Below are 24,462 nucleotides of genomic sequence, written 5' to 3' on the forward strand. Positions count from 1 at the left end.
GACCATGACGAGGTAAATAGTATTGATGTGCGATATATTGATGTATGTACATATATGTATGTATATGTATGCATATGGGTGTTTTCTTGTTGATTAACAGACGAAGTTGGCATACTCCTCACCCGTTGCTTCTTCGACTGTATCGTTCAGACGCTATCTCACGCCTACTTAATATATTGTATAAACATATACACGTGTACATATATTCTTATATATGTATATACATACATACGTAGATTACAGCCACTCATACATGCATTATTATATACATACATACATATTTGCATCTGAACAAGACGAGCCCATCACTTCTCACCAATGAGATTCGGCCATGTTTTTTTTACCTATTGTTTTCATTAGTTTTATTCAAGTTTTTACATTTGCATAGCCGATTGGTTTACGACGAATTTTTTACTGCATACGTATGCATGTATTGTAGCGAAAAAATAGTTAAGTATGCATACTACTAAGGAATTGCTTATCTATCCTCGTATATTGTTATCTGTAACGTGAATCACTTCAGTTTCGTCTATATTCAATCTAATCTAATCTTATCGGAGCCTTAGATGTGATGAATTGAATTTTTTTTTTGTGCATACCTTCCTAGTCACTAGATACTAAGTGAAAAACTCATCTACATTTAAATTTAAAAATACAAATATAAATTTTACAAAATTTTAGAAAAAATATGTCGCTGTATGCTGTAATTCCATTATGTTTGTTTCTTAAAGCGGCTGCTCTTTCTGCCTAAAACTTAAAATCAACGCCAAATGGAATTTTTTTTACTCATATAAAAATATTTCATGAAACCCTGACCCCGCTCAAAAATTTATATTGAAGATTAACTTTTATGGGCATCTGGTACTGTACTGTTATCGCTTAGATGACGGTTTTTATGTATATAAATTTTTCCAGAATTGTTTGAATTTTACTTGCTGATATTATTTGCCAATTAAATTCACTTATACAATTTTATAGGCAGATCATGAGATTGCCGAATTCGAACGGAACGGTAAAAACCTGCAGTCGTGCGACCTATATGTTATATACTCCATATACAGATGTACATTTATATGCCAGGGGCAGTTGCTTGAGTTTCAGAAGGGTGGTTCACATTTTTGGCCAAGGTGAATTAATTAAAAGGTGATTCCAGAGCAGCCGATTCCAAGGCGAATTGTACTGATTGCCAAAATGATGTGTTTGTTGTACTTTTGTTTTGTTCTGATTTTCAAAGGGGCGGCGTATGCTGTGCCTCAGCGATTTTAGCCGAGTCCAAAAACAGCACGCCAGTCATTTCTCCTCTGTGCCAACTGACGCCAATTGAAAATGCCAAGTGAAGGCAAATCCTTCTCCACCTGGGGCTGGGTTCAGTAACTGTAAGTTTTCACGTGTACCTACACTGAAAATTGTGTGCACTCTTCATTTTCCGATTCAGGAAGTGTGAGAATGAGTTTTAACTGTCAAAATTGTGTACACTTCTCTTCCGAAAAACTCACTGACTGACTTGATGGTCACTAATAGTCGTTTATTGAGCAATACATATAAAAATACTAGAGTACTGTGCTATTGAAAAAATAATAATTGTCAAAATCAGATTTTGCTGTTGTTAAATAAATAACTATAAGTGAAATCGCTAGACATACCTAAAGATGCGAAATTTGTATCATTTGATGTTAAGGATCTTTACCCATCGATACCAATCATGAACACATTTAGGGTATCACTAGACCAAAACTACTTCAAGTTTAATAACAAAATATATAGACAAACTAACGGGCTAGGAATGGGTAATCCCACATCCGCAATTTGAATGGAAGAGTTCATGCAACATTTAGAGGAAAAGTATGTGACAGAGCTGACAACAAACCTGGAAGTAAAGTTCTACGCAAGATACGTCGATGACATCATATGTCTTGCAATGACGAACACACGAATATAAATTTCACTATAGATAAGGAAAACGAAGGAAAAATAAACTATTTGGACATAACAATGAAAATCAATAAGGTTACCAACAAAAGCGAATTCGGGATATATAGAAACTCCACGGTCACAGACACGATAATACACAATACTTCAAACCACCCTCAACAGCACAGACATCTAATAACCAGGCTTGAACGAACCCCATTGGAAAAAGAAGCTTACAGCAAAGAACTAAATACGATATACGCAATCGCGGAAAATAACGGATACAGAAAGGGCCTAGTAAACACGATAAGAAGAGCAACAAGAACGAAGAAATCAAATAAGAAGGAAAATAATGAAAAGGCTCGGGCAGTCTTAATTTATACGGGCACAACATATAAATTGGCTAAAGTATTCCAAAAATATAACATCAATACAGCATTTAGAACGAAGGACAACGTGGGGAGGATACATATAAGGGACTACAGCGAAAAAATGCTAAAACCATATATCACACCGGAATCGAACTTCGCAAACCATATGGCAGAAAACCATTGTACGCCAATGAAAATGGAAAAGCCAGTCAAATTTCTCCATGTACAGCACAAAGGACAACGCCTAAACGTATTAGAGAAAATGGAGATATACAAACGAAAGACGTTCATCGGAAAAATAATACATGAACAAATAAACACCGCATCTGATAATATATCATATGCGAACCACTCAGCCTACTATACGCAAAACAGGGCAGTAGCCCTACGACGCCCATAAACAATGAAACGCAAGCCCATACTACGAAAACAAAGAGAAAGAAAATAACTGATTTTTACCTACCTACGAATCCATGCAACAATTAATCAAGAAGAAGTGAGCAGCTGATTTCTACCGTGAGGATGTATGCACAGAACAAAAACCACTGGTTGAACGAAAGAATATAGTCCGCTGAGACTAAGAACCGACGACGATTTAGCACGGCTATAAATAGTGACGGACAAACAAAAACTATTCAGAATGAAAAATGATCTGAAGATGGCACAACGCCAAAACCGGTTTGTCTCCAAACTAAATTTGGCAAGGGATGACGGAAAATCGTTCCACATTACATCAACTATAAGTGACCTTAGGGTTAAGGTTCAGGGTTGGTATTTTAAGGGATCACCTTATGTTCACCAAAATCAGGTTTTGCTGTTCAATAAATGGCTATAAGTGACCATCAAGTCAAGGTGCAGGGATGGTATTTTTCGTGATAGTAGTCGAGACTTCTAGCTTAAACGATAATTGGCCCGCTGGTTCCCAAATAAACACGAAGTCGACAGTGTTGTGGTGTCCAGATGCCTATGCTCTAAATGTTTGTGTGATAGCAGGAGCTACTTCGTTTTGTCCCCGTTCTATCTAATCCCGAGAAGGCAGAACTGGCGTAGCCCTTATTTAAACCATTTAGCCTTCTGAATATTTCAATATAAATGTCCACGTATTGGTAACCGATAATATTCATAATTTAAAATTTATAAAATTATGTATTTGAGGCGGCCGCTGCAGCCGTGTGGTTAAGATTGCGTACTACCGATTTTCGATCCATCGTCAAAGCAACATCCAAAAAAACTTACCGGAAAACAGTTTCTAAACAGCGGTCGCTCCTCCGCAGTGTGTGTGTCTCTGCCTTGAAAGAAGCTGTTTGCCGTTGGGAGGCGGCGTAAAACACTAGGTCCCTTTACAAAAGTGTACGCGCCAAAATGTTATTGTTTCGTTTCTGATCACATTACATATTTTGACGATTCAAGTCTATAAATACAAATTTTAGATTATGATATAGCGTCTGCATTTTCCATATTTTCTTTGGTCATAAAAATTGTGTACTTGGAAAATAGGCCAAATTTTTGTTTGTACTTACCTACTTAAAATAGTCTAAAATGTTATACATTTTAAATTAAAAAACGCTTATTCCTTAATTTTAAGGTACAAGGCTACATAGCGTACCATCAAATTAAGGAATAAGCGACCTTTATTTTAAAATTTATCACATTTGAGAATATTCTAAGTAGATAAGCACAAAGACATTTTTTTGGGTTAGGCCACTTCTGTTCTCATGGCCTAAAATATACAAATAATACCATTGCGTAAAATGATATAAATATAGTGCACCCGAATGCTTTAACTTAGGCACCTATAAACTAAACATTTGTACAAATGTATATAGTAAATACTCGTAATATCTACCATACATAAATGTGCGCAAAAAATTTCACGTATACTACTTCGGTAAATGCCCCGTCCATCTAGGTGGCTCGCGACTTCATAACTGATAACAACATTTGCTGGCTGGGGACAACGCAATTGTTTTTGTCAACTGACAAATGAGCTATGATCTACAGCAATAAATATAAGGCTGGTCGAGCGTTGGTAATTGTGGGGGGGCGATAATGTGTTCAGCGTTGATAACTCGGTGACCCTTGATTTCCGGGGTAAAAGCTTAGCAGTCGAGCTTGGAAATTTTGATTTTTCAGTACACGTACATATACCTAATAAGGGAAGTATGTATGTATGTATATATGTACATATGTATGTAGTCGATAGTATGTATGGAATGTATAGTATAACGTGTACATATGGTTGCATTAATTATGAAAAGCATTGGAGCAAAGCAATATATAATACGCATATTTATTGCAATTTTGAAGGTTGAACTGAACATTTGATTGAACTCTTCGCGTACTTACAGTATCGGTCATATCTATAGCACGCCATTTCAAAGTGATATTGTGTGCCACTTATGTTTATTCATTTATTTTTAAGAATTTTCAATTAAAATACAGTTCATTCTCAGACAAACCCCATACAAACCCATGTGTAACAATTTGTTGAAAACTACAAAAAAGTCCAACAAATTTTCACCTAAATTTCAAACTTTTTTCTCGGAGGTGTTAGAATTTTTTTGAGTACACAGTTTTTTAGTCCCTTCAATTTTAGTGCCAGTTTCAAGTGGCTAAAAGTTACCGTTGAATTTTTTTCGCCAAAGGTGTTGCGGATTTTTTCCATATACAAATAAATTGAGTTTATTCATTGTATGGAAGCCAATGCGACAAAAAAAAATCTACAAAATAAACTGTAATTCGTAGCCACTTCAAATTTGCACATTATTAGACTAAAATTGAAGGGGCTAAAAAACTGTGTACTCAAAAAAATTCTAACACTTCCGAGAAAAAAGTTTGAAATTTATGTGAAAATTTGTTGCACTTTTTTGTAGCTTTCTACAAATTATTAAGCTTGGGTTTTGTATCGGGTTTGTCTGAGAATGAACTATATTTTAATTGAAATTAATAAATAAACATAAGTGACACGCAATATCACTTTGAAATGGCGTGCTATAGATATGACCGATACTGTATGTATGTATGTAAGCATATACATAGATTCCTCTTTAGTCTTGATGTAGAAAAAAATTAAATTATGTTCAGAGCTTTTTGGAAAAATTTGTACTAGTTAATTGAATTACTTTAAAGATGTTATAAAATACACATTTTTCGAGCACAAACGAATTTTTGCAACTTAAAATATTTTTAAAAAGTGTGTTATGATCGAAGTGCATACTACATACATATGTACATATGTATGTACATATTTTTATATCTTTTAACCGACTTCCAAAAAAGGAGGAGGTTATCAGTTCGTCGGAATATTTTTTTTTATTTTTATTTTTTTATGTATGTTACCGCATAACTTTGGACCACGTCAACCGATTTCGATAATTCTTTTTGCATCGGAAAGGTAGTGTCTCAGAGGTGGTCCCATACTAATCTGGTTAAGATCCGATCAGCGGATCATGAGATATATATATATATATATATTTTTTTTTTATATGAGAGTTGAAGTCGGTTTGTTTTTTTGCTAAAAATTACTTGTTAATGATGAATTTTTGTACGCTTATGTCGGCGCAGACCTAGCAAAAACTTTGCTTCTTTTGTAAGTGATGTGGAAGAACTGAAGTATTTCAGGCTTAGTCTGGCCAATGACGGACAATCACACATAATGCACTCCGATGTCTCCTCGTCTTCAAGGCACAGATAGCAATCTGTCTCTGCGGAAATACCAAGCCGGAGCATGTGACAGCGCAGGTGATTATGGCCCGTCAGATAGCCAACAAGCAACTTGATATCGGCTCTGTTCAAAAGATGCATATCTTTCCTAGTGAAAGGATAACCAAAAATTCTGCCGGTCTATGGCCGCCTACTTCTCCCCAGTACTTACTGCGTTCTGAGTTTACCCATGATTCTACTTTAAGCCTCGAGGAGAACCAACTGAGTCCGCAAAACGGTTCCGGCCCCACAAGTAGGACGATGAGCATGAGCCTTCTCTTGCCAATTCGTCGGCGGCCTCGTTACCCACAATCCCGCAGTGTCCTGGTACCCAGCACAGTAATACCGTATTCCTTGTTGACAACAGTTGAATGGTGCCAAAGCACTCATCGACGAGCTTCGAAGTGATCGGCCTTATTAGAAAGAGCCTTGATGACGGCCTGCCTATTTGAAAATATAGCTAGAAAAGTTGCTTTTAAACCCTTTTCAAGGTTCACTCTGGCACAGATTGAGATTGCTAGTACCTCGGCCTGAAAGACCGTGGAACAAGTACCCATTGCAATAAAAAGTTTGGTGGCACGTCCCAAGACACCCGCTGCTGCTCTGCCCTCCATCTTTGATAAGTCTGTGTACCAGTGTATGTACATATCTGGGATCTAGTTCTGGTAAACTATTTGACCAGGCATGTTGGCCTTCCTTTGGCATAGCGTCGGAGAACTCGCCAATTCCTCGACCTGGTATTTTTCTCGAAGCTGCGGCTGCTTGGACAAATATGTGGAGTGGGGTCCAGCCTAGGAGCGACTCTAAGGCAGCGGTTGAACACGTTCTCATTGCTCCTGTCACCGACAGTATATCCACCCTTTGGAGTTTGTTTAGACGTGAAACGACGTATAGAGTCATAAGTTACAATCGGACGGACTTTAGTTCGGTATAGCCACCCTACTAGTTTGGAGTTTAGACCCCATGTTCGACCGAAAAGCCTTTGACAGGTCCACATGGCTCGGGTGGCTTTGCTAAGAGTTTTGTCTAGATGGGAATTCCAACTTAGTCTCTTATCAAAGGTAACCCCAAGATATTTGACTTCGTCAGATTATTCAAGCACTGTTTCACCAAGGGTAACCCATTGGTTCGGTTGTGCCTTTTTGTAAACGGTACCAGAACAGCCTTTCGCGGGTTTATGCAAAGGCCCTCATTAGGATTTACGCAAGTATACATGAATAACTTGCCCTAAATAAACAGACCAGCGCATCGATGATAACATCAATGCATCTCTGAATTATTGCCGGTAATATACCATTTCCGCCTGCAGCTTTGAAAGATTCAAAGGACTCTACCGCCCAAAGTACCTTGTCCCTGTCAAAGATGGACCTGCTGAGACTTCTAACTCTGGGGAACCTATATTCAGAAGAGATAGGACTCGTCCGTGTCTTTTTAAGAGGCCTATCCCATTAGAAGGCTCCTTCGACATAATTTGATGTAGACGGGATGCCTCGGGCAGTGTCTCTATTGACTCGCATTTTTGCCTCCACGTTTCCCTCTTGGAGCGTCGAATGAGTTCATTGTATTCAGGGGGAGCGGCTCTGTACTCGACCCACTGATGTGATCCTTTTGCCCTGTTGAAAAGCTTCCCGTCTAGTTTGCGCTTTGCATCCAGTTCCCCGTTCCACCAGGGAACCCTACGTTTCATCAAGGAGGAACCGGGAGCTATGTTGTCGTGGAAGGATTCCAGCAGGACATTATTTTGTGAACTGGCTGCCACTTCCAATTCGTGGATTGAGTTTGTCGAAGTTAACAGCGAGTCTGCTCTAGCATTTATTAGATTTTTAAAAAGTGTCCAGTTTGTTTTTCTGGGCGAGAGTGTAAAATTCCGCAACTCAGATCGCCCTGGGGTCTAAAACCTTATGTGTTGGCGGTCCGAGAACGATGTTTCGTCCGAAACTTTCCAATCGTGGATAAGTTCAGCTATAGACCTGCTGCAAGGAGTGAGATCTAGTACCTACCTCTTCTCTGACAGCAATAATAAAAGTAGGTTTGCAATAGCAAACAATTCGGAACTTCGCAATCTACTTAATGTGTACGGGTCAAACGGACCTGGGATTCGGATTCAGCGGGTCGAAATATGTATATACATGTCGGTAGGTGCGTCTGGTTAAAAACATACATCATATTTTTTTTGTGCATTAACATGTTCATATTACAACTTTTTCGTTGATGTATGATTAAAATATTTGTCCGGGTTAGCTATAGCCTGCTTTAACAAAACAGTTTTAAAGACACAAACAAAAAATAGAAAAAATCTTCAGATTTTCTAACTTTTTGATATGAATCTGTAAAACACTTCTGAGTATGCAGTTTTATAACCCATGAAATTTTAGTATAATAAAGCGTGAGTTTGAAAACTAAAAAACGCTTTGATTTTCAAAAAATTGTATGTGTTGATAGTTTTTTTCCGGTTTTTTTCAATGATTTACTGCTGTCGAAAAAGACTTCATTTCACACGACAGATTGGCAAAACAGTCTCACCATAGTAAAAATATTATTCAACCGATTTCCCCATAGAACTTTGGTACCGATTCACACACGCCCTAATAGCCCAATTCTGTATCGGTGACAAAAATTTTTTACTGACAAATTTAAACTTTTTCATATATATTTTCCGTAATAAAAACTGTGATACAGAATAGAGCCGTAAATCTGCGCAAAGTTTCATAAACTGCATTTGGTTCATGTAAAAAAGGAAAAACAAAAAAAAAAACAAAATGACGATAAACAAAGGAACGTTAAGAAAGGCAGGCATGAAAATGTTACCACGCTCGTGACAGCTGGCTGCGAATATGTGGAAAAGAGTTCTGGAAAATTTCAAAGAATAAAGAAGAAGATGCGCAGAACTTCAAACTCACGTTTGAAAATAAACGAAATGGCGTCAGAATGAGATTGACCAGAGCCGCAAAAGGCTGCAAATAGAAAACAGGCAAACTGGTTGCCATTATTCGAGCGGTCTTATTCTTGTACTCCGAGGACGCCGAGAGATCCATGGAAATGCTAGTGGACCACAACGGTAATTTTAGAGAACTTCTTCGTTTTGCCGTGGGGAGTGGAGATCCCACTCTGCATAACCATTTGAAGACGGCTGGAGCTATTGCAATATATTTGAGCTACAATATCTAAAATGTAATCATCGAGGCTGGAGGCGGAATAGTCACTAAACACTTATGTAGTAACATGCGTTAATGAGACAAAATGATTCCCAGTTACTATAGATGAACCACTGATGTAAGTGGAATCGAACCATTTACGATTGTGGTTTGGTAAGTCCACGAAGTTGAAAAGCAACACATAATTCGTGAAGACTTCCTCGGTTTCATTCCTGTAAGTGATGTAACAGACGAAGGTATTGTAAAAACGCTGCTTACGACTTTGAATAAACTCGGAGTGGATATTCGTTTCAAGAATGTCAAGAATGAAATGCCAAAAAAATATACTGTCATGTAAGTAAGATGTAAGTGAGTTTTTTTTACGAGAGAACTCGAGAAATGAGCGGAGAATTTAAGGGTTGTGCCACTGTTGTAAGAAAGTCGTGTCCGGACGCTCTCAACGTTCATTGTGCAAACTACAATTTAAATCTGACTATTACATATATTTCATCTATTGCGATATTTCATCTATTCGGAACTGCATGGGAATGGTCAAGACAGTTGACAATTTCTTGCGGGTATCCAACAAGGCTGGAAATCTCTTGAAAAAACGTATCCTTGCAGTATATTCTGGTTCTAAGCAGATACGATTTCTAAAATTTTGCGAAGCACGTTGTATCGAGCCTCTTGATTCACTCAGTTTATTACTTAAAACATTGGAATTCATTTGTTTGGCTGTAGAGGAAATAGACGAGTTGAAGAGTAAATGTGATGGCGTACATCCGGATGCCTTGCGTACATCCATTCGAACAACTCAATTTATCATTGCATTGGCAATGCTGAAACCCATCTTCATTTTGACGAAGAATATGAGTCAAAATTGGCAGAAAGAAGACTGTTACTTGAGCCGTTGCGTCAGAAGTGGAAATCGGCAGTGAAAAGGCAATCCCAATTTCTTTATTGGCAACTCTTTATTGAAATTATAGTGAATGAATTGTGTGTAAGAAGAAGCGGAAAGTAAACAGCTGAATTAGACCCGACTTTTGGATTATTACATGTTTTTGTATTACACGTGAGTGCTAAGCTTCGAGCTGGACCAAGTTAAAAAATGGGAGACAAGATTCATATAGATAAAAAAAAATATGACGATGCGGACGATTACGAGCCCACCGATTCTGAGGCTGAATACAGCGAGGAGGAAAAAGAATTGTTGCGTGAGGTTCGCGAAAGGCGTAGACGTGACGATGACAGCCATGAAAATGAGCTAATGGCATTCGATGAAAGTGACGATGAGGACGACGTGGATGATGGAGATGTGGGCGCCCTAATGCGAGACAGTGACATAGAAGGCGCCGAAAGTGATGATGATTTACCCGATACTACCGATTGGGGCAAAAAGAGCCGGAATTATTATAATACAGATTTTGTGGATCCCGATTATAGTACATACACTGCCGAGCAGGAAGAGATGGCTAAGGAAGAAGAAGAGGAGGCCAAGAAAATACAAATGCGCCTAGCGAAACAAATGAAGGAGGAAGATTTTCTGCTGGATGACGCACTGCTGCATACTATTAAATCAAAGAGCAAGGCGCAAAAGCCAGAAACCGAAGAAACAATCAAAATCAAAGCCGATCTTTCCGGCATAACCAAGCGAGATAAATTACGTTTGTTCCAAGAAGATTCGCCAGAATTTGCGCCGCTTGTAAACGATTTTAAAGGCTATGTGAATGAAGTGGAACAGGTGATATCACCTGTATTGAAATATGTACGTCAAAATAATGTGCCCATGATACCAGCATTACAATTTGCAGAACTTTACCAAAACATAGCATTAAGTTATTGTTCTAACGTGACTTTTTATCTATTGCTGAAAGCTAAACGTTCCGCTGTTCGCAACCACCCCGTTACAAAGCGATTGCTTCAATTTAAGAAACTAATTAAGCAGCTACAAGATAAATATGAAAACATAATACGCCCACAGCTGGTAGCGTTGTTGGAGCGCATTGTTGATGGTGATAAATTCCAAGTATTGGAAGTGAAGGATGTCGTTGAAAGGACAAAATTGAAGAAGAAAACAAAATTAGGAATACTCGAACAATACGGTGATGCCGTTGAGAATAATGATGAACCGCAGATAGCAAATGACGGCGCCGAGGATGGTAAAGTGAACGAAATCGATGCTTCCGATGGTGAACTGGAGGAAGATGAAGACACGCGTCGCGGAATTACCTATCAAATGGCCAAAAACAAGGGTCTTACACCTGCGCGCAAGAAGGAATCGCGAAATCCACGCGTCAAGCACCGCAACAAGTTCCGCAAGGCATTGGTCCGGCGCAAGGGCGCTGTACGAACCGTGCGCAAAGAAACAAAACGTTATGGCGGCGAAATATCCGGTATCAAAGCGGCAGTCAGCAAAGGTGTCAAATTCAAAGTATGAAAAGTTTGAATTTATTCATGTATGCATATCTATTTATAAATACTTGTGTATTTTATATGGTTTTTAAAACAAAACAAATGATTGATACAAAAAATATATTAATGATTTTTTATTTTAGGAGGAAGGACACAAATGAAATCAAGTTAAATACATTATATTGTATTTTGCTGTTAAACATTTAAATTCTAACCACTAAAATTCACTGTGCGAGACAGGTGCTACTGGTATGGTATGAGTCGCGGACTTACCCCATCATAATGTTTCAAACACTTCACGGACGAGTATAGTTTGCGATTACAATTACATATCTTCATAATTCTTCATTTTTGCAATAGCTTGCGAAAATCATCATTGGTTTTTGAGGGAGCAGCTCCATTAGTAGTTTTGTTATTTACTGTACTTGAGATTTTACGACTGGTAAGTTGCTTGCGCACTACTGTTGGTATGAGTGACATACGTGGCTTCTGTTCGAAGGCCTTACTGCGCTTATTACTCATGGCAAGAAGTTTATTTGCATTTGTCGTTGAAGAAGCGGGTTTCGGTGGGGGCGCAGAAATAGCAACTGAAATCTAAATAAAAAAATTTTAATTAATTAATTTTGAAGTCCTAAAGTGATCTGCTATTAAATCCCATACTGTGTGGCCGCGCAGTTCAAGGTTATCAGTACCAAGCACTGCTTTCCCAGCTGCCGTCTCATCTTGGAACTCTACATATGCAATATTCTTAAACTTGCCACTCCTATAAGATTGATTACAGTATATTTATATTTAAATAATATGGTTTGGTGTTTCTTTACTTGTGATGTACTAAGCGAACGTCTTGCAGCTTTCCAAATGCACCAAATATTTGTTCGAGTTCTTCTTTTTTAGTGTCAGGCGGCAGACTTTTCACGAACAGTTTCTTAGGTTCCAAGTCGTCTGTATAAAAAATGGAATTGTAAGTATATACACACATATATTCACTATGAGGTTCAGAAGGCCAAGACATAGTGAAATAATATAATTATATAATATAATATTATTTCACTATGTTCCAAGGTAAAAGTTTCACCTGAGTATTTAAATTTTTGACGTTTTTCTTTGTCCCGAAGTACGCTGGATACATACAACGGTCGACCTTTCAAAGAAATTCTATCCAGCGCTAAAGCCTTCTCAACTTCAAGCTGAAACAAAACAGATTATATAAAATCAATAAAAAGGCTTAAAAAGAAAGCTTTCAAAAACCTCGCTCTCTAACTCTGCATAACCAAAACCGCGGCTTTTGCCGTTCCCAGAGCGTATGAGTGTGACGTTAACAATTTTTAAATCTCCCAAATTGGAACGAATATCTTCTTCAGTCAAGCTTAAACAGAAACGTTTAAAATGCGCGAGCTGTTTTTAGTATTCAAATACTTTACCTGTAATCCAAATTACTAAGAAATATTCGTAAATGATCTTTAGCCAAATCTATTGCTTGGTTTTCATGTTCTTTAAATGTGGTGGATTCAAGGCGTTTTGACCCCGGCCCATCTCCGCTCCCACCGCCTCCTCCACTTCCACTTGGTTGCATATCTTTCTCTGTTGTTTGCGATTTAGTTTTCTTATCCGGTACAGGAGGCTCGATGGAAGCTGCTGATTTGCGTTTTGTACCTTTATTACCTTTAACACTTGTCACTGAATCTGACTTAAATTGATTCATTTGTGTGCGATACTGAGTTAAGAAATCGACACATTCTTTTTTACAATTACTAAGACTTTTCGTTGTGCCATTACAGCGTTCGAAACGCTCCCAAGCTGCAGCTATTACTGATGGATTATCTAGCGCTGGTGAATGCAGAGCTTTGCGGTACAATCTTAAAAAATTTAAGGGAAATCCTAAAATAAAAAAAGTTTTAGTTATTATGCGACTTACTTTCTTGTTGCTTCCAAATCTCGACCCAGCAGCTCTAATTGCGCAAATTCAATCNGTTTTCGTTGTGCCATTACAGCGTTCGAAACGCTCCCAAGCTGCAGCTATTACTGATGGATTATCTAGCGCTGGTGAATGCAGAGCTTTACGGTACAATCTGAGAGTATAGTTAAAATTTAAGGGAAATCCTAAAATAAAAAAGTTTTAGTTATTATGCGACTTACTTTCTTGTTGCTTCCAAATCTCGACCCAGCAGCTCTAATTGCGCAAATTCAATCCATAGGCCAGAACGAGTTGCATTATCGGCACTTTCTAAATGTATAAATAAAAAGGCTAATTAGCTTAGTTACTAATAGTTTTGAGGGTATGAGTAACTTATACTCAAAATAGTTTAGTAAGCTAATTTCAAACATTTAAACTTACCCATAGCAGTCGTCCAAAGTTCTCGTCCGCGTTTGGCATCGCGAAGTGGTCCATATTCTAGACGGCCCCAAAGCAAGAGTATCTCACAATTGCAATCGGCTAACACACCCCACTGTTGTCCGAGTATGGTCCAAGCTAAATTAAAATTTTTTCGCAGAATATCACACTGAAATGTCTCAAATTAATAAATAATATAAATTCGAACTGGCATGGCGAAAATTATCTACCTCCTCCTCATTTTCATAATTTGTATGTCTTCGCAAATATGTCAAATACTCCATCCAAACTGCCACAGCCTGCTCAGCGGTTTGGAAACCAGCTGACATCGAACTCTCCAAGACTTCTTGTACTTCCTCACGCGACTTACCCAACTGTTCCAGCAGTAACATATGCTTTACATATAGCTTTTCTGACCATGTGCAGTTACGCAGCGCACGTTTATTAACATCCACTGCTGTTTGACGGTAGACGGGTAAATCTTGCATTTCTTCCGGGCGCCCGAATGCATCGCGATATGCAATAAAGTCAATATAGGTTAACCAACAATCGATATTTAAGCAGCAGTCGGCCACCATACGTTCATAAACTGTTTGCAAAACATTTTCGTCAAGGAATTTGTCCGACTCCTTGATGTAGTTTATATAGACCTCAGCACGCTCCCTGTAACATTTGGCGTCTAAATCCTTGAGTTTCGTTTCAAATTGCAAAATTTTTTGCAAGTGATCTTTGGCTTTGAAATAAGTTTTGTCAATCGAGTCCCAACTTACTCCATTGCCGAATAGCTCCTTATTTCGTTCAAAAATACTTTAAACTCGATATAGCTCTCTTCCATATTAAAGAGGGGATACGAAATTCTTGTATATAACTTTTTATGTACCCTTCTTGCTTTGCTTCCGAACTTAATTAATATTATTATATCATTACTTATTTGCTTATAACAATTTAAAACAATTCATACCTCATAGAAGAATTGCTTGCGAGATACTGCCGATATAGCCTAAAAAATTGTTGACCTCAAGGCAGTGCAGTCCATAGGTACCCAACAGCTCTCGCCACACCACGTCTCGATCTGCGCACCGCGAAGCTAACGACGCAAACTTTACTGCTATGGCAGTTGCTGCAATGTGAAATAATCTTAGATTTGTGCTATAAAATGTCCCATGTGTTACGTACAGTAATAGTCAGATAAAGCTTTTCGAAATAGACTCTCCACAAATTCAATTTCTTTGGGTGATAGAGCCACATTCATTTCAATGCTTAAATATTTAAGCCACAAATCTTGTGACAAGGGATATACAGAAGAAAAGCGACTATATGCCTCTCGTATTATGTCCAAGTCATCTGTTGTACTGCAAATGTTAGCAAGCAATAGTAAATTATAATATGTACACCAACTCATTAATTAACTCACTGTGCTATACTGCAGAGTTGTAAATATTTATCGTAAGCATACTGATTTACATCCAATTCTTTTAGCAACTTTTTATATTCCACAATTGCTCTTTCCGTTTCGTCCAACTCATCGTCTTCATTGTCGTCGCTATCATCGTCGTTAATGTGGGAGTACAATACTTCCTTTGGCTCGGTCAACTGCTCATCCTCGTCACTTAAGCCGGCTTCATCAGCTCCCATCTCATCGTCTTGCAGCTGTGCTGCTTCATTCATAAGTGAATCCTCATCTGTGAGTACGGCTGGTGGTGGGCCAAAGTATTCAGACAGGAGGAATTTTTGTACGCACCGTGTCATACTCATCGTCGATTTCAATAAAGCCTCCTCCTGAAATGTGTTAAAACAATTTTGTTTGTGCAGCAAATCTGAAAAATGCCATATCCCAGTTTTAGTAGTTACTTCGGCTTCATCGATTTCCTCTAATTCGGTTATGTTTTCCTTAGTCTCTGTTTGAGTATTTTCACCAGCTAAACTCATTTTTCTCAGTATTGATGGGTTTTTGCAAATGCTTTTCTAATTTTTATCTGAAATCAACACAAAACTAGACAAACTTTTCGTATTCTTCTTCTTTAACCTCTTATTAGGCATTCACAAAGCAACGGCAGTGGTGCTAATTTTGTGGAACTTAGGATACAAACTTTTCAGTGGTTTTACAGATAAGATGATTTAGAAAAGCACAGTGCCACAAATGTTGAACGAGCGCAGCGTCACCACAAATATTAATTGCGCATTCGATAATTGCAAATATCACGCTTTGTATGCACAATTGAATACTGCTCATAATCAATATTAGATATATACTCATTACTATTTTATTGCACGAATTAGCTCATAATTAATTTAATATATTATACCATTATATTACATTATTATTTTTAATTTTACCATGGGTTATTATAGGAAATTCGACATTATAATCACATAGGCTTAAGACCCGACCCCAAATGGTGTACGCTCCTTTCAAACAAATTTGAATTGTTTCGAGTTTTTTTTTTTTATTAAACAGTTATATAATAGCCCAAAGATGGCTGGAACTATAAACTGATTCTATCTTACGACTAGGAAATCCAATCCCGCAAACGCGGAATCTCGCGCCATTTTTGCGTGTCAGAAATGAGGGATTACACTTGCGGGATCCGCGGGATTTGCGGGACTACATAAAAAAATTAAAAAGACGAATGTGAGCAGTGATCGGATTTAAAAGAAAAGGGGTGGTAGAATCTGGAAAAAAATCTGGTAGATTTCAAAGAAATGTGTGAGATGTCAGGTTTTGGATCAAACTTTGTACAAAAATTAAAAAAATTCTTTGAAGGTTTCACCTAAATTGCAAACATTTTCAATAGAATCTAAAAAAAAAATTAATGTTAGTATATAAAGTGCAAGATTGAAGTTGGTAAAAATTGCGTTGAGTTGTGGCAATTTTTTTCCTTGAACGTGTAAATGCAGTTCCTTCCATACCATTTCAACATATTTTGAAAGATTTCTGCAACACTTGCGGAGTGCTGCCAGCTTTTCTTTTTATGCACATCACGATGTAGCGAATAAATGTGGTACGTTTCAGAAACCGCTTACTTGCGATTTGCCGATTTTGACAATTCTCAAGTAAAAGTACAACAACGCTTAGAAACTTTAGATGCACTGAAATTTGTTTATTTATTTATTTAATCTAGAAATAAATTTGCTAATACTTTCACAAAAATCGCCGTTTTTTAACATTTTCGCTTTAATCTCTTTTCATAAATCATATATTTTGCAATTTAACACAATAAAACCACAGTTTCCCTGTCGAAAAATTGAATATTGAGAAAATTTATTATTTTATACTACGTTCAAATTGACGAGCTAAACATGTTAAGGGCCGGTTGTTCAATGTCTGATTAGCACAAATCGGAGGTAGAAGCTCCGGTTAAATACAACGACTGCTTTATCGATCACATGTTATATGCGTGATTTCGAAAACGTCGACAATGATGTTTAGCCGGAAGTGGGGATAACCAGACATTGAACAACCGGCCCTAAATGGCTTGAACCAGTTAAATGAACAAAACATGTTCATAAACAAGTTAAATCGCATGCAATTGTTTTTGGAAAGTTGAACCAGTAAAATCATTTAACTCGTTTGAAAACCAGTTCAACGCAGAGTTGTGTCGGAAAGCTTTCTGCTCCGGCCAATCAGAAAGACCCAAAAGCTTTCATTTGACACGCCAACGTTCAAAAAATTTATATTCTGAAAAATATTAAAAATTAAAATTAAAAAAATATCAAAATTGTATGCATGCCCGCCCGCCAAAAAAGAGGCCCAGGCGGTAATTAGTTATCTTCCCATGAGGTCTCATCGTACGCAGAGATAAATAGTGCATGCGAGCTAAACATTTTGAAGTCTCTAAGTAATCCGTATGCATTAATATCATGAAGCAGACATTCGCACAAAACAAATTGAAACACAAAAACCTGATTTTGAATATTTTTTTTCGAATTTTTATTGGTAATCAAACAACCGTCAAAGTTAACTCCAAATGTTCAATGTGGACGATTGTGTTTTCCAAAAAGCTCTTTTTCATTTAACAAGTTAAAAGGGGCCAATTTGAACATAATATTAGTTTATTTTATCCTCCCATTCTGCCTGTTATTGGTGTTTAGTGTTGGACAATTTTTGCTCTTAAAATTAATGGCCCGTAGTCATAGTCAAAATAAAGTCGACTTTAAAGTTAGTTGCAGCTTTTTTGACAGATATCCCATTGAAAATTATGTCAAAAAGCTGCAACTAACTTTAAAGTCGACTTTATTTTGACTATGACTACGGGCCAATAATATTACGTCGAGCAAAAATAAAAATACTCAAAAACGCGAATATGTGGTAGATTTCAGACCTTGTATGGTAGATGTGGTAGATGCTCAAAAAAGTGGCAGATCTACCACAATGTGGTAAAAGTCCGATCACTGAATGCGAGTCGAGAACGTGCTCGCCAAAATGTTCGTCGTGCATGGCTGTATTAAATATACAACATTTTATAACCCAGTTGATAATTTCAGGAGTAAAAAGCCTTCCACTCTACATTCGTTTCTCCTTTCTTTTTTAAATGGACTGTCATCAATTAAAGGGCTTCTTCTTTCTATATTACGATGGAAGTCCTTTAAACGCCAGGTTAATTTTAGCATTTTTTTATTTAGTCAACTGTTAATTTTCCTATTTGAATTCAGCGCGCAGTCGAGAAGCCATTTCTCGACTGAAGTTCAAAATCTTGATTATTAAAAATGTAGTGTAGGAATTATGTATGAACTTACAAACCTTTAAATAACATTCTACAGATCTGGACGTCTGATGGCCAAAATAAAAAAAAATACCTAAATTAGATAGCTCAATGTCCTTTTTATTCTCAGTTAATCGTAAGATTTTTAACTTTATAGTTGTACAATATTAATAAAAAAATTGAATGTCATACCAGATGCATTTTACAAATTTTAAAAGATTACAATAACGTTCATCAACTTCAGTACAATACAAAAAACATTAATTTTCACAATTATAATCACAAAACAATCAGAATACAAAATTTAATCATTTTCTTAACGCTTAAATTCTCTTGCTCACTTAGCTCTTGCCATTTTCGACATTTTATACTCCAACTCCCTTTCATCAGCTCCTGAAAGACGATCTATCTTACGACCGTTTCTTATGAATACAAATGTCGGCATGCAGGAAACTCTGTAATCATGTGCTACATTACTGCACTTGTCCACGTCCACTTTTAGTACGACAGCGCGGTCCTTATACTTTTTCGAAAGCGCTCTAACCTTAGGTTCAATGCATTTGCAAGGACCACACCAACTGGCTGTAAAGTCGACGACCACCAAACGACCGCCAGCGGCCGACAATTGTCTGTCGAAATCAGCATTGCTTCGGACAGTGTGCATCATTTTGATTTAAAAAAAAAGTCGCGTGTTTTTTTTTAAATAGAATTTAAGTTGGAAAGAAAACTTGTACAAGACACTCTGAGTTATAGTGAAATAAATACCAGTCTCTTAGCGATCCACTTGGGACGTCTTAATGCTTTGCGAGCTTCACACAAATTGATTTCTATATAATCAATTCGCAACTGCATAAGCTGCTGGACTCCACCATCCGCCTATTAGACTACTGTTTTTGCGGATTTAACGGGTATTCATTTCGTTATACATAGGTATATGTATAAACAAATGTATTAGTATCCTATGTATTAATATTTACATACATACATAACGAAAATTGACAAATAGCCGCCTTCAAGATTTGTATACATAAAAACAACATTTTCGCTCAAAGAATAAAAACAAATAGTCTGGTAACTGTTATTATTTCAGAAGTGTGTTTTTAGAAGACTGGTTTTAATGATCATTGTTTATTGTGACTCGTAACCAGTATGAGTTATCTTTCTATAACAACAAAAATATTCCTTAAATGTCCCTAGAGGTAGTAAAATACGAATTTCAAGTGGCTACGAATTACCGTTAATTTTTTAGATTTTTTTTTGTCGCATTGGCTTTCATATAATGGATAAACTCAATTTATTTGTATATGGATGAAAACCGCAACACCTTTGGCGAAAAAAATTCTAAAAAATCAACGGTATCTTTTAGTCACTTGAAACTTGCACATTATCAGACTAAAATTGATAGGGCTATAAAACTGTGTATTCAAAAAAATTCAAACACTTCCGAGAAAAAAGTTTGAAATTTAGGTGAAAATTTGTTGCACTTTTTTGAAGTTTTCTACAAATTGTTAAACTTGGGTTTATATGGGGTTTGTTAGAGAAAGAACTAAATTTTAATTGAAAATTCTGAAAAATAAATAAATAAACATAAGTTGCACACAATATAACTTTGAAATGGCGTGCTATAGATATGACCGATACTGTATATGTACAAGAGCCGAATAAAAGTATTGGGACAGAGAATTTTTCGCAAAGTATTCAAAGTTAGAAATTCGAATAAAAAACTTTGCATGCATTGCGAAAAATTCCATGTGACAATACTTATGACCGGCACTGTATCTATAGAGATCACGATCATTATTATTTGAAAACATTTATTTTAGTCAAATTCAAAAACCAAAATTTTGTATGTGATTTTTATTAAAAATTTACGTTTGAATAGCATGTCTTCTCGGCCTGCGCCACCAAATGCAAACGCTGCAATAACTCGCTCTTCTGCAGCACCAGTTCAAAATGTACAAGCAACGGCTTCTCCCTCTCAAAGTACCCCCGTACCAGCTTCAGCAGCACCACCTCGGGTTGCAGGGCCAAACCGTAACTCAACAAGAGTTCTCCCACCCGCGGCAACAGTTCAGAGTGCACCACCAACAGCTTCACCCCCTCAAATTGTCCCTGCACCAGCGACAACAGGTGGCACTGCGCCAAGCGCAGCAGCATCATCTCCACCAGTACCCGCCACGCAAGTAGGACCTGCTTCAGCATCTTCTCAAAAAACCTCACCACCTCCAATACCTCCACCGCCAATTTTTATCGACGGAGTAAATAAGTTAATAATCATATCAGAATGCGCCACCTATGCCCAACTATTAAACGAAGTTGGACGAAAACATCTATTGGTCGAATTTTTTGCACCTTGGTGCGGAGCTTGTATGTTAATAAATAGAAAACTTGAAGAACTAGCAACTACGTATAATGGCAAATTGATCATTGCAAAAGTTGATGTTGACGACTGCGAGCAAATAGCGATTGATAATGACGTCAGTATGATGCCATCGTTTTTATTGATGAAAGAAAACCAAATATTGGAAAAATTTGCTGGGAGTAATGAAGAAAAACTAATTAACACTATTAAAAAGTATGTTGGAGAGCCGACGAACGGCATAGAAGAGACAAATAGCCTTACAGCGGAGCCAGGAATCTAGGTCGATAAAATTAATATTTATTTACATATCTGCTTATGAGATTATTTCGATATAGTAAAATCATGATCATGTAGTAAAACTGTGATTACAACACTTTGCAGAAAAAAAAAATTTCCCGTTTCAATTCGCAGTCAAACGGTTGTGATTTTACTGTTAAAGAAATAAAAGAAAATATTCAAAATTAGACATTCGTGTTCAAAAAAACAATAATATAAAAAAGCTAATCAATTTCATCATTTTTCTGTTGTAATCCGCAATATCATGGTATACATAATTCAAAATAAAGAGGATCTAGATGAGAAAATAGAAGAAGCCAATGCTTCCGGCCTGCTGGTGGTCATTGACTTTTTTGCAAATTGGTGTGGGCCCTGTAAGATTATTAGCCCAAAATTGGAAGAGTTAGCAGCACATTATTCCGATAAAGCAGTTGTATTGAAAGTCAACGTGGACGATTGCGAAGAAATTGCGCTCGAATACAATGTTACCAGCATGCCGACTTTCGTCTTTATCAAGGGCAAACATATAATTGACGTTTTTGTAGGCGGGAACTCCGAGAAACTTGTTAAAAACATGGAAAAATACGTAGGCGAGCCTGTACCTGTAGAAAATATGCCAGAGATTGCTGAAGCCGAGCAGGCAGTGGAAGAGGACCACCCAGCTCTTGACTAAGCAGCCATAACAAAAGACTTGTTTCATTGAAATCAGTAAACCATGCTATCATATTAAATGCTTCAAACGCTTCAATTATTAAAGATATTCAATTACTTTTTTCTCTGCCAAATATGGCATGCACTTTATTTCCATATGAAATATTGTACATTAGAAGGTACATTGTTTTAGAGAAAAACAATGTGAGAATGTTAGCTTTGACCAAGCCGAATATTAGCCCTCACTCGGTATTGTGCTGAATGATATTTACACACGGGTTAAAAAGGTCTTACATGATAAAATAAACGTAATTTTATGTTGTTGAATCGTAAATGTGTTGTGGACATCAGGAGAGAAAATACATATGCTAGAGCACTCCGTGTAAGGGCACATAAATTAAAAAAGCTAGTGCTACGTTAAATTTAAATATATATGTAGATCGTGTAGATACCTCCAAACACTTTAGTAATGTGAAGAACTTCTCACTTTTTGGCAAAAGTGATTTTCATAGCGTGTGACGGTGTTATCTTGAAGCCCTGTAGTGCTTCCTTCGCAGCATTACTCTGTAATTCAGTGGCGAATTCTACAAAAGCAATATCGTGCCGGTTCGGCACTAAACGCACTTCCTTGAAACCTGGGAATTGATTGAACAGCATAGAAAGCATCATCTCATTTGTTTCTTCCGGCAAGTTGGTGAGGAAAAGAATTTGATTTGGTGGTTGCTCAGTTTGTGTGTTAGGATTAGTGTTCTCAGCATTAGACGCCTTCTTCTTCTTATCCCTGCAACAAAATAATACATAAAAATGTGTAATATTATATAATTTAGCATTAAAATCGTGTTTATGTACTTCTTATCCTCAGTGGCTTGTACCGGCTTCGGTGGCTTAACCTTTTTCGGACGCTCCTTAAATGTACCCTTTATCTTGGCCACTATATCACTATCTGTCTTAGAATAAGCGATGCGCATTGGTTTATCATAGAATGGAAATCCCTGCATAGTACGCAGCGCATTCGAAGCACTTCCAATTTCCTTGAAAATCACAAACGCTTGGCCCCGCATTTTAAGCGTTTTTAGCGCCACAATATCGAGAATCTGTCCGAATTGAGAGAAAATCGCATATAAGGACTTTTTGAGCTCTTCCTTCTTAATCTTTTCGTTAAGATTATTAATGTAAATGGTTTGATTTGGCCGAACATCCATTTTTATTAATAATTTGTACCGATTTAATAAAAACTTAAATAAATCTTGCAAAACGTTGCTAGCATGAAAAGTAGAGATGGAAATATCGACAATACTATCGATATATCAATAGTTTCTGTTTTAAAAAAATACTAGGGTTGTTTTAAGACTATCGATAACGTCAGCTGTGAGACTGCTTTTACACAGTTCAAGTATTGAAATCAATTCTGCTCGCATGTACAGAAAGGGGGTGAGAAGAAAAGGGACGAGTGCACATGCGTCTGTATCATCAAGTCGTTTCAACTTTCTTGCTTTGTTTTTGACATTTTCGTTGTTTTCCATTTAAACGACCAAAACAAGGCGAATATATGCAAGGTAGTGTTACGGGATTCGCTGATTTCACGTCGAATTTTTACGTTTTGTCAAAATGATGTGTTTGTTGTAATTTTGTTTTGTACTGATTGTCAATGTGCAAATAATTTGTTATTGTAATTTTTGTTCTGCCAACGCCACCTTGTATAAATTGGCCTTGGACCAAAAACATGTTCAGCAGAATTGAAGCGTGTAAAAGCAAATAGAAAACAAAAGATAATGGGCGAGAATTTCTTTCAAGTTCCTGAATCATGTTAACCGGGTGTAATGCAAGACCAATAACAACGTAAATTTACTTTACGTTCTCTGCCAATACATGAACCAAAAAGACAAGATCACGCGGGCAGGAGACTAGCCCGTTAGAATCGCATTAAGGAAAAAAGTTGAACGATTTTGACATTAGCCGTTTATTTACATTTCTTCGTTGTTTACAATTTGGTGGTGGCTTTTTACTGCAATTTTCTTCATTTTCGCTTGTGACAACGTGTGTACACATAAGATAAAGAATAATTTAACACAACGGCATGATTTTTAGAAGAATTTGCATAATAAAAATGATTTTTCATGCGTTCAACAATTTCGCGGTTTTCTCCGTTCTCTTCGTTGTTTACTTCTTACAGCAAAGATGGCATCGAGATTTCGGCAGCTAGAAAATAACTTTTTTCGTTCTTTCCGTCCCGCGTGATCTTGTGTCTTTCGTTCATGCTGCCAATAAGTACTATCTCAATGGGACTCCGCACACTGGGCTGCTCAGTCCGCCTAAAACCGCTTTTGTGTGGATAAGAGGAGGAAGAGAGTTCGAGTTTACCTCGCTCATTTCAATCCGCGAAAATCGCAGATTGACGGTGGACTGACACGCACACACAGACAACATGTGCAGACAGTGTGCGTTCGAGTGGTGGACTGCTAAGTCCGACTGAGCAGGCTAGTGTGCTCAGGCCCATTCAAAGCTCGTTTTTGAACCACCCCGTTTACACGGGCAAATCTCAGATTATCAGCCGTCAAATTTGTTGTGCTTGGTAGTCTCACATCTTAAGGAAAAGTTATGTTTCTTC

The 24,462-nt window shown here is 37.3% G+C and overlaps 6 protein-coding genes across 6 annotated transcripts; 3 read left to right on the plus strand and 3 right to left on the minus strand.

The window, feature by feature from the left end:
* The first annotated feature begins 401 nt into the window (after nt 1-401).
* Nucleotides 402-21,294, plus strand: LOC108373572 (thioredoxin M5, chloroplastic-like). Its single transcript, XM_017629485.1, has 2 exons — nt 402-454; nt 20,448-21,294. Exons 1-2 carry the CDS (start codon nt 429-431, stop codon nt 21,205-21,207), a joined length of 786 nt encoding a protein of 261 aa, XP_017484974.1. The 5' UTR covers nt 402-428; the 3' UTR covers nt 21,208-21,294.
* Nucleotides 10,182-11,610, plus strand: Sas10 (UTP3 small subunit processome component Sas10). The gene has a single exon (XM_017629484.1). It carries the CDS (start codon nt 10,227-10,229, stop codon nt 11,553-11,555), a length of 1,329 nt encoding a protein of 442 aa, XP_017484973.1. The 5' UTR covers nt 10,182-10,226; the 3' UTR covers nt 11,556-11,610.
* Nucleotides 11,637-15,894, minus strand: Rnp4F (RNA-binding protein 4F). The gene is given in 18 exon segments (XM_017629483.1): nt 11,637-12,124; nt 12,191-12,293; nt 12,352-12,472; nt 12,606-12,717; nt 12,779-12,896; nt 12,952-13,386; nt 13,667-13,754; nt 13,866-14,031; nt 14,093-14,664; nt 14,667-14,717; nt 14,720-14,763; nt 14,824-14,881; nt 14,884-14,982; nt 15,039-15,214; nt 15,277-15,582; nt 15,584-15,623; nt 15,626-15,641; nt 15,714-15,894. Coding segments are annotated over 18 exon segments (2,832 nt in total). The 5' UTR covers nt 15,792-15,894; the 3' UTR covers nt 11,637-11,875.
* LOC108373576 (thioredoxin-2) lies at nt 18,685-19,758 on the minus strand. The gene has a single exon (XM_017629488.1). It carries the CDS (start codon nt 19,230-19,232, stop codon nt 18,903-18,905), a length of 330 nt encoding a protein of 109 aa, XP_017484977.1. The 5' UTR covers nt 19,233-19,758; the 3' UTR covers nt 18,685-18,902.
* A 112-nt stretch (nt 21,295-21,406) lies between the features above and the next one.
* Nucleotides 21,407-21,881, plus strand: LOC108373574 (thioredoxin-2). Its single transcript, XM_017629487.1, has one exon. It carries the CDS (start codon nt 21,469-21,471, stop codon nt 21,874-21,876), a length of 408 nt encoding a protein of 135 aa, XP_017484976.1. The 5' UTR covers nt 21,407-21,468; the 3' UTR covers nt 21,877-21,881.
* Nucleotides 21,882-21,968: 87 nt separating this feature from the next.
* snf (U1 small nuclear ribonucleoprotein A snf) lies at nt 21,969-23,156 on the minus strand. The gene is made up of 2 exons (XM_017629486.1): nt 22,704-23,156; nt 21,969-22,635 (listed from the first exon to the last, which is right to left on the minus strand). Exons 1-2 carry the CDS (start codon nt 23,054-23,056, stop codon nt 22,338-22,340), a joined length of 651 nt encoding a protein of 216 aa, XP_017484975.1. The 5' UTR covers nt 23,057-23,156; the 3' UTR covers nt 21,969-22,337.
* Between the last annotated feature and the right edge of the window lie 1,306 nt (nt 23,157-24,462).

This window comes from Rhagoletis zephyria, unplaced genomic scaffold, assembly GCF_001687245.7.
Source record: "Rhagoletis zephyria isolate East Lansing unplaced genomic scaffold, Rhagoletis_zephyria_1.1 Rzeph_scaffold_06824, whole genome shotgun sequence".
Lineage (NCBI taxonomy): Eukaryota > Metazoa > Arthropoda > Insecta > Diptera > Tephritidae > Rhagoletis > Rhagoletis zephyria.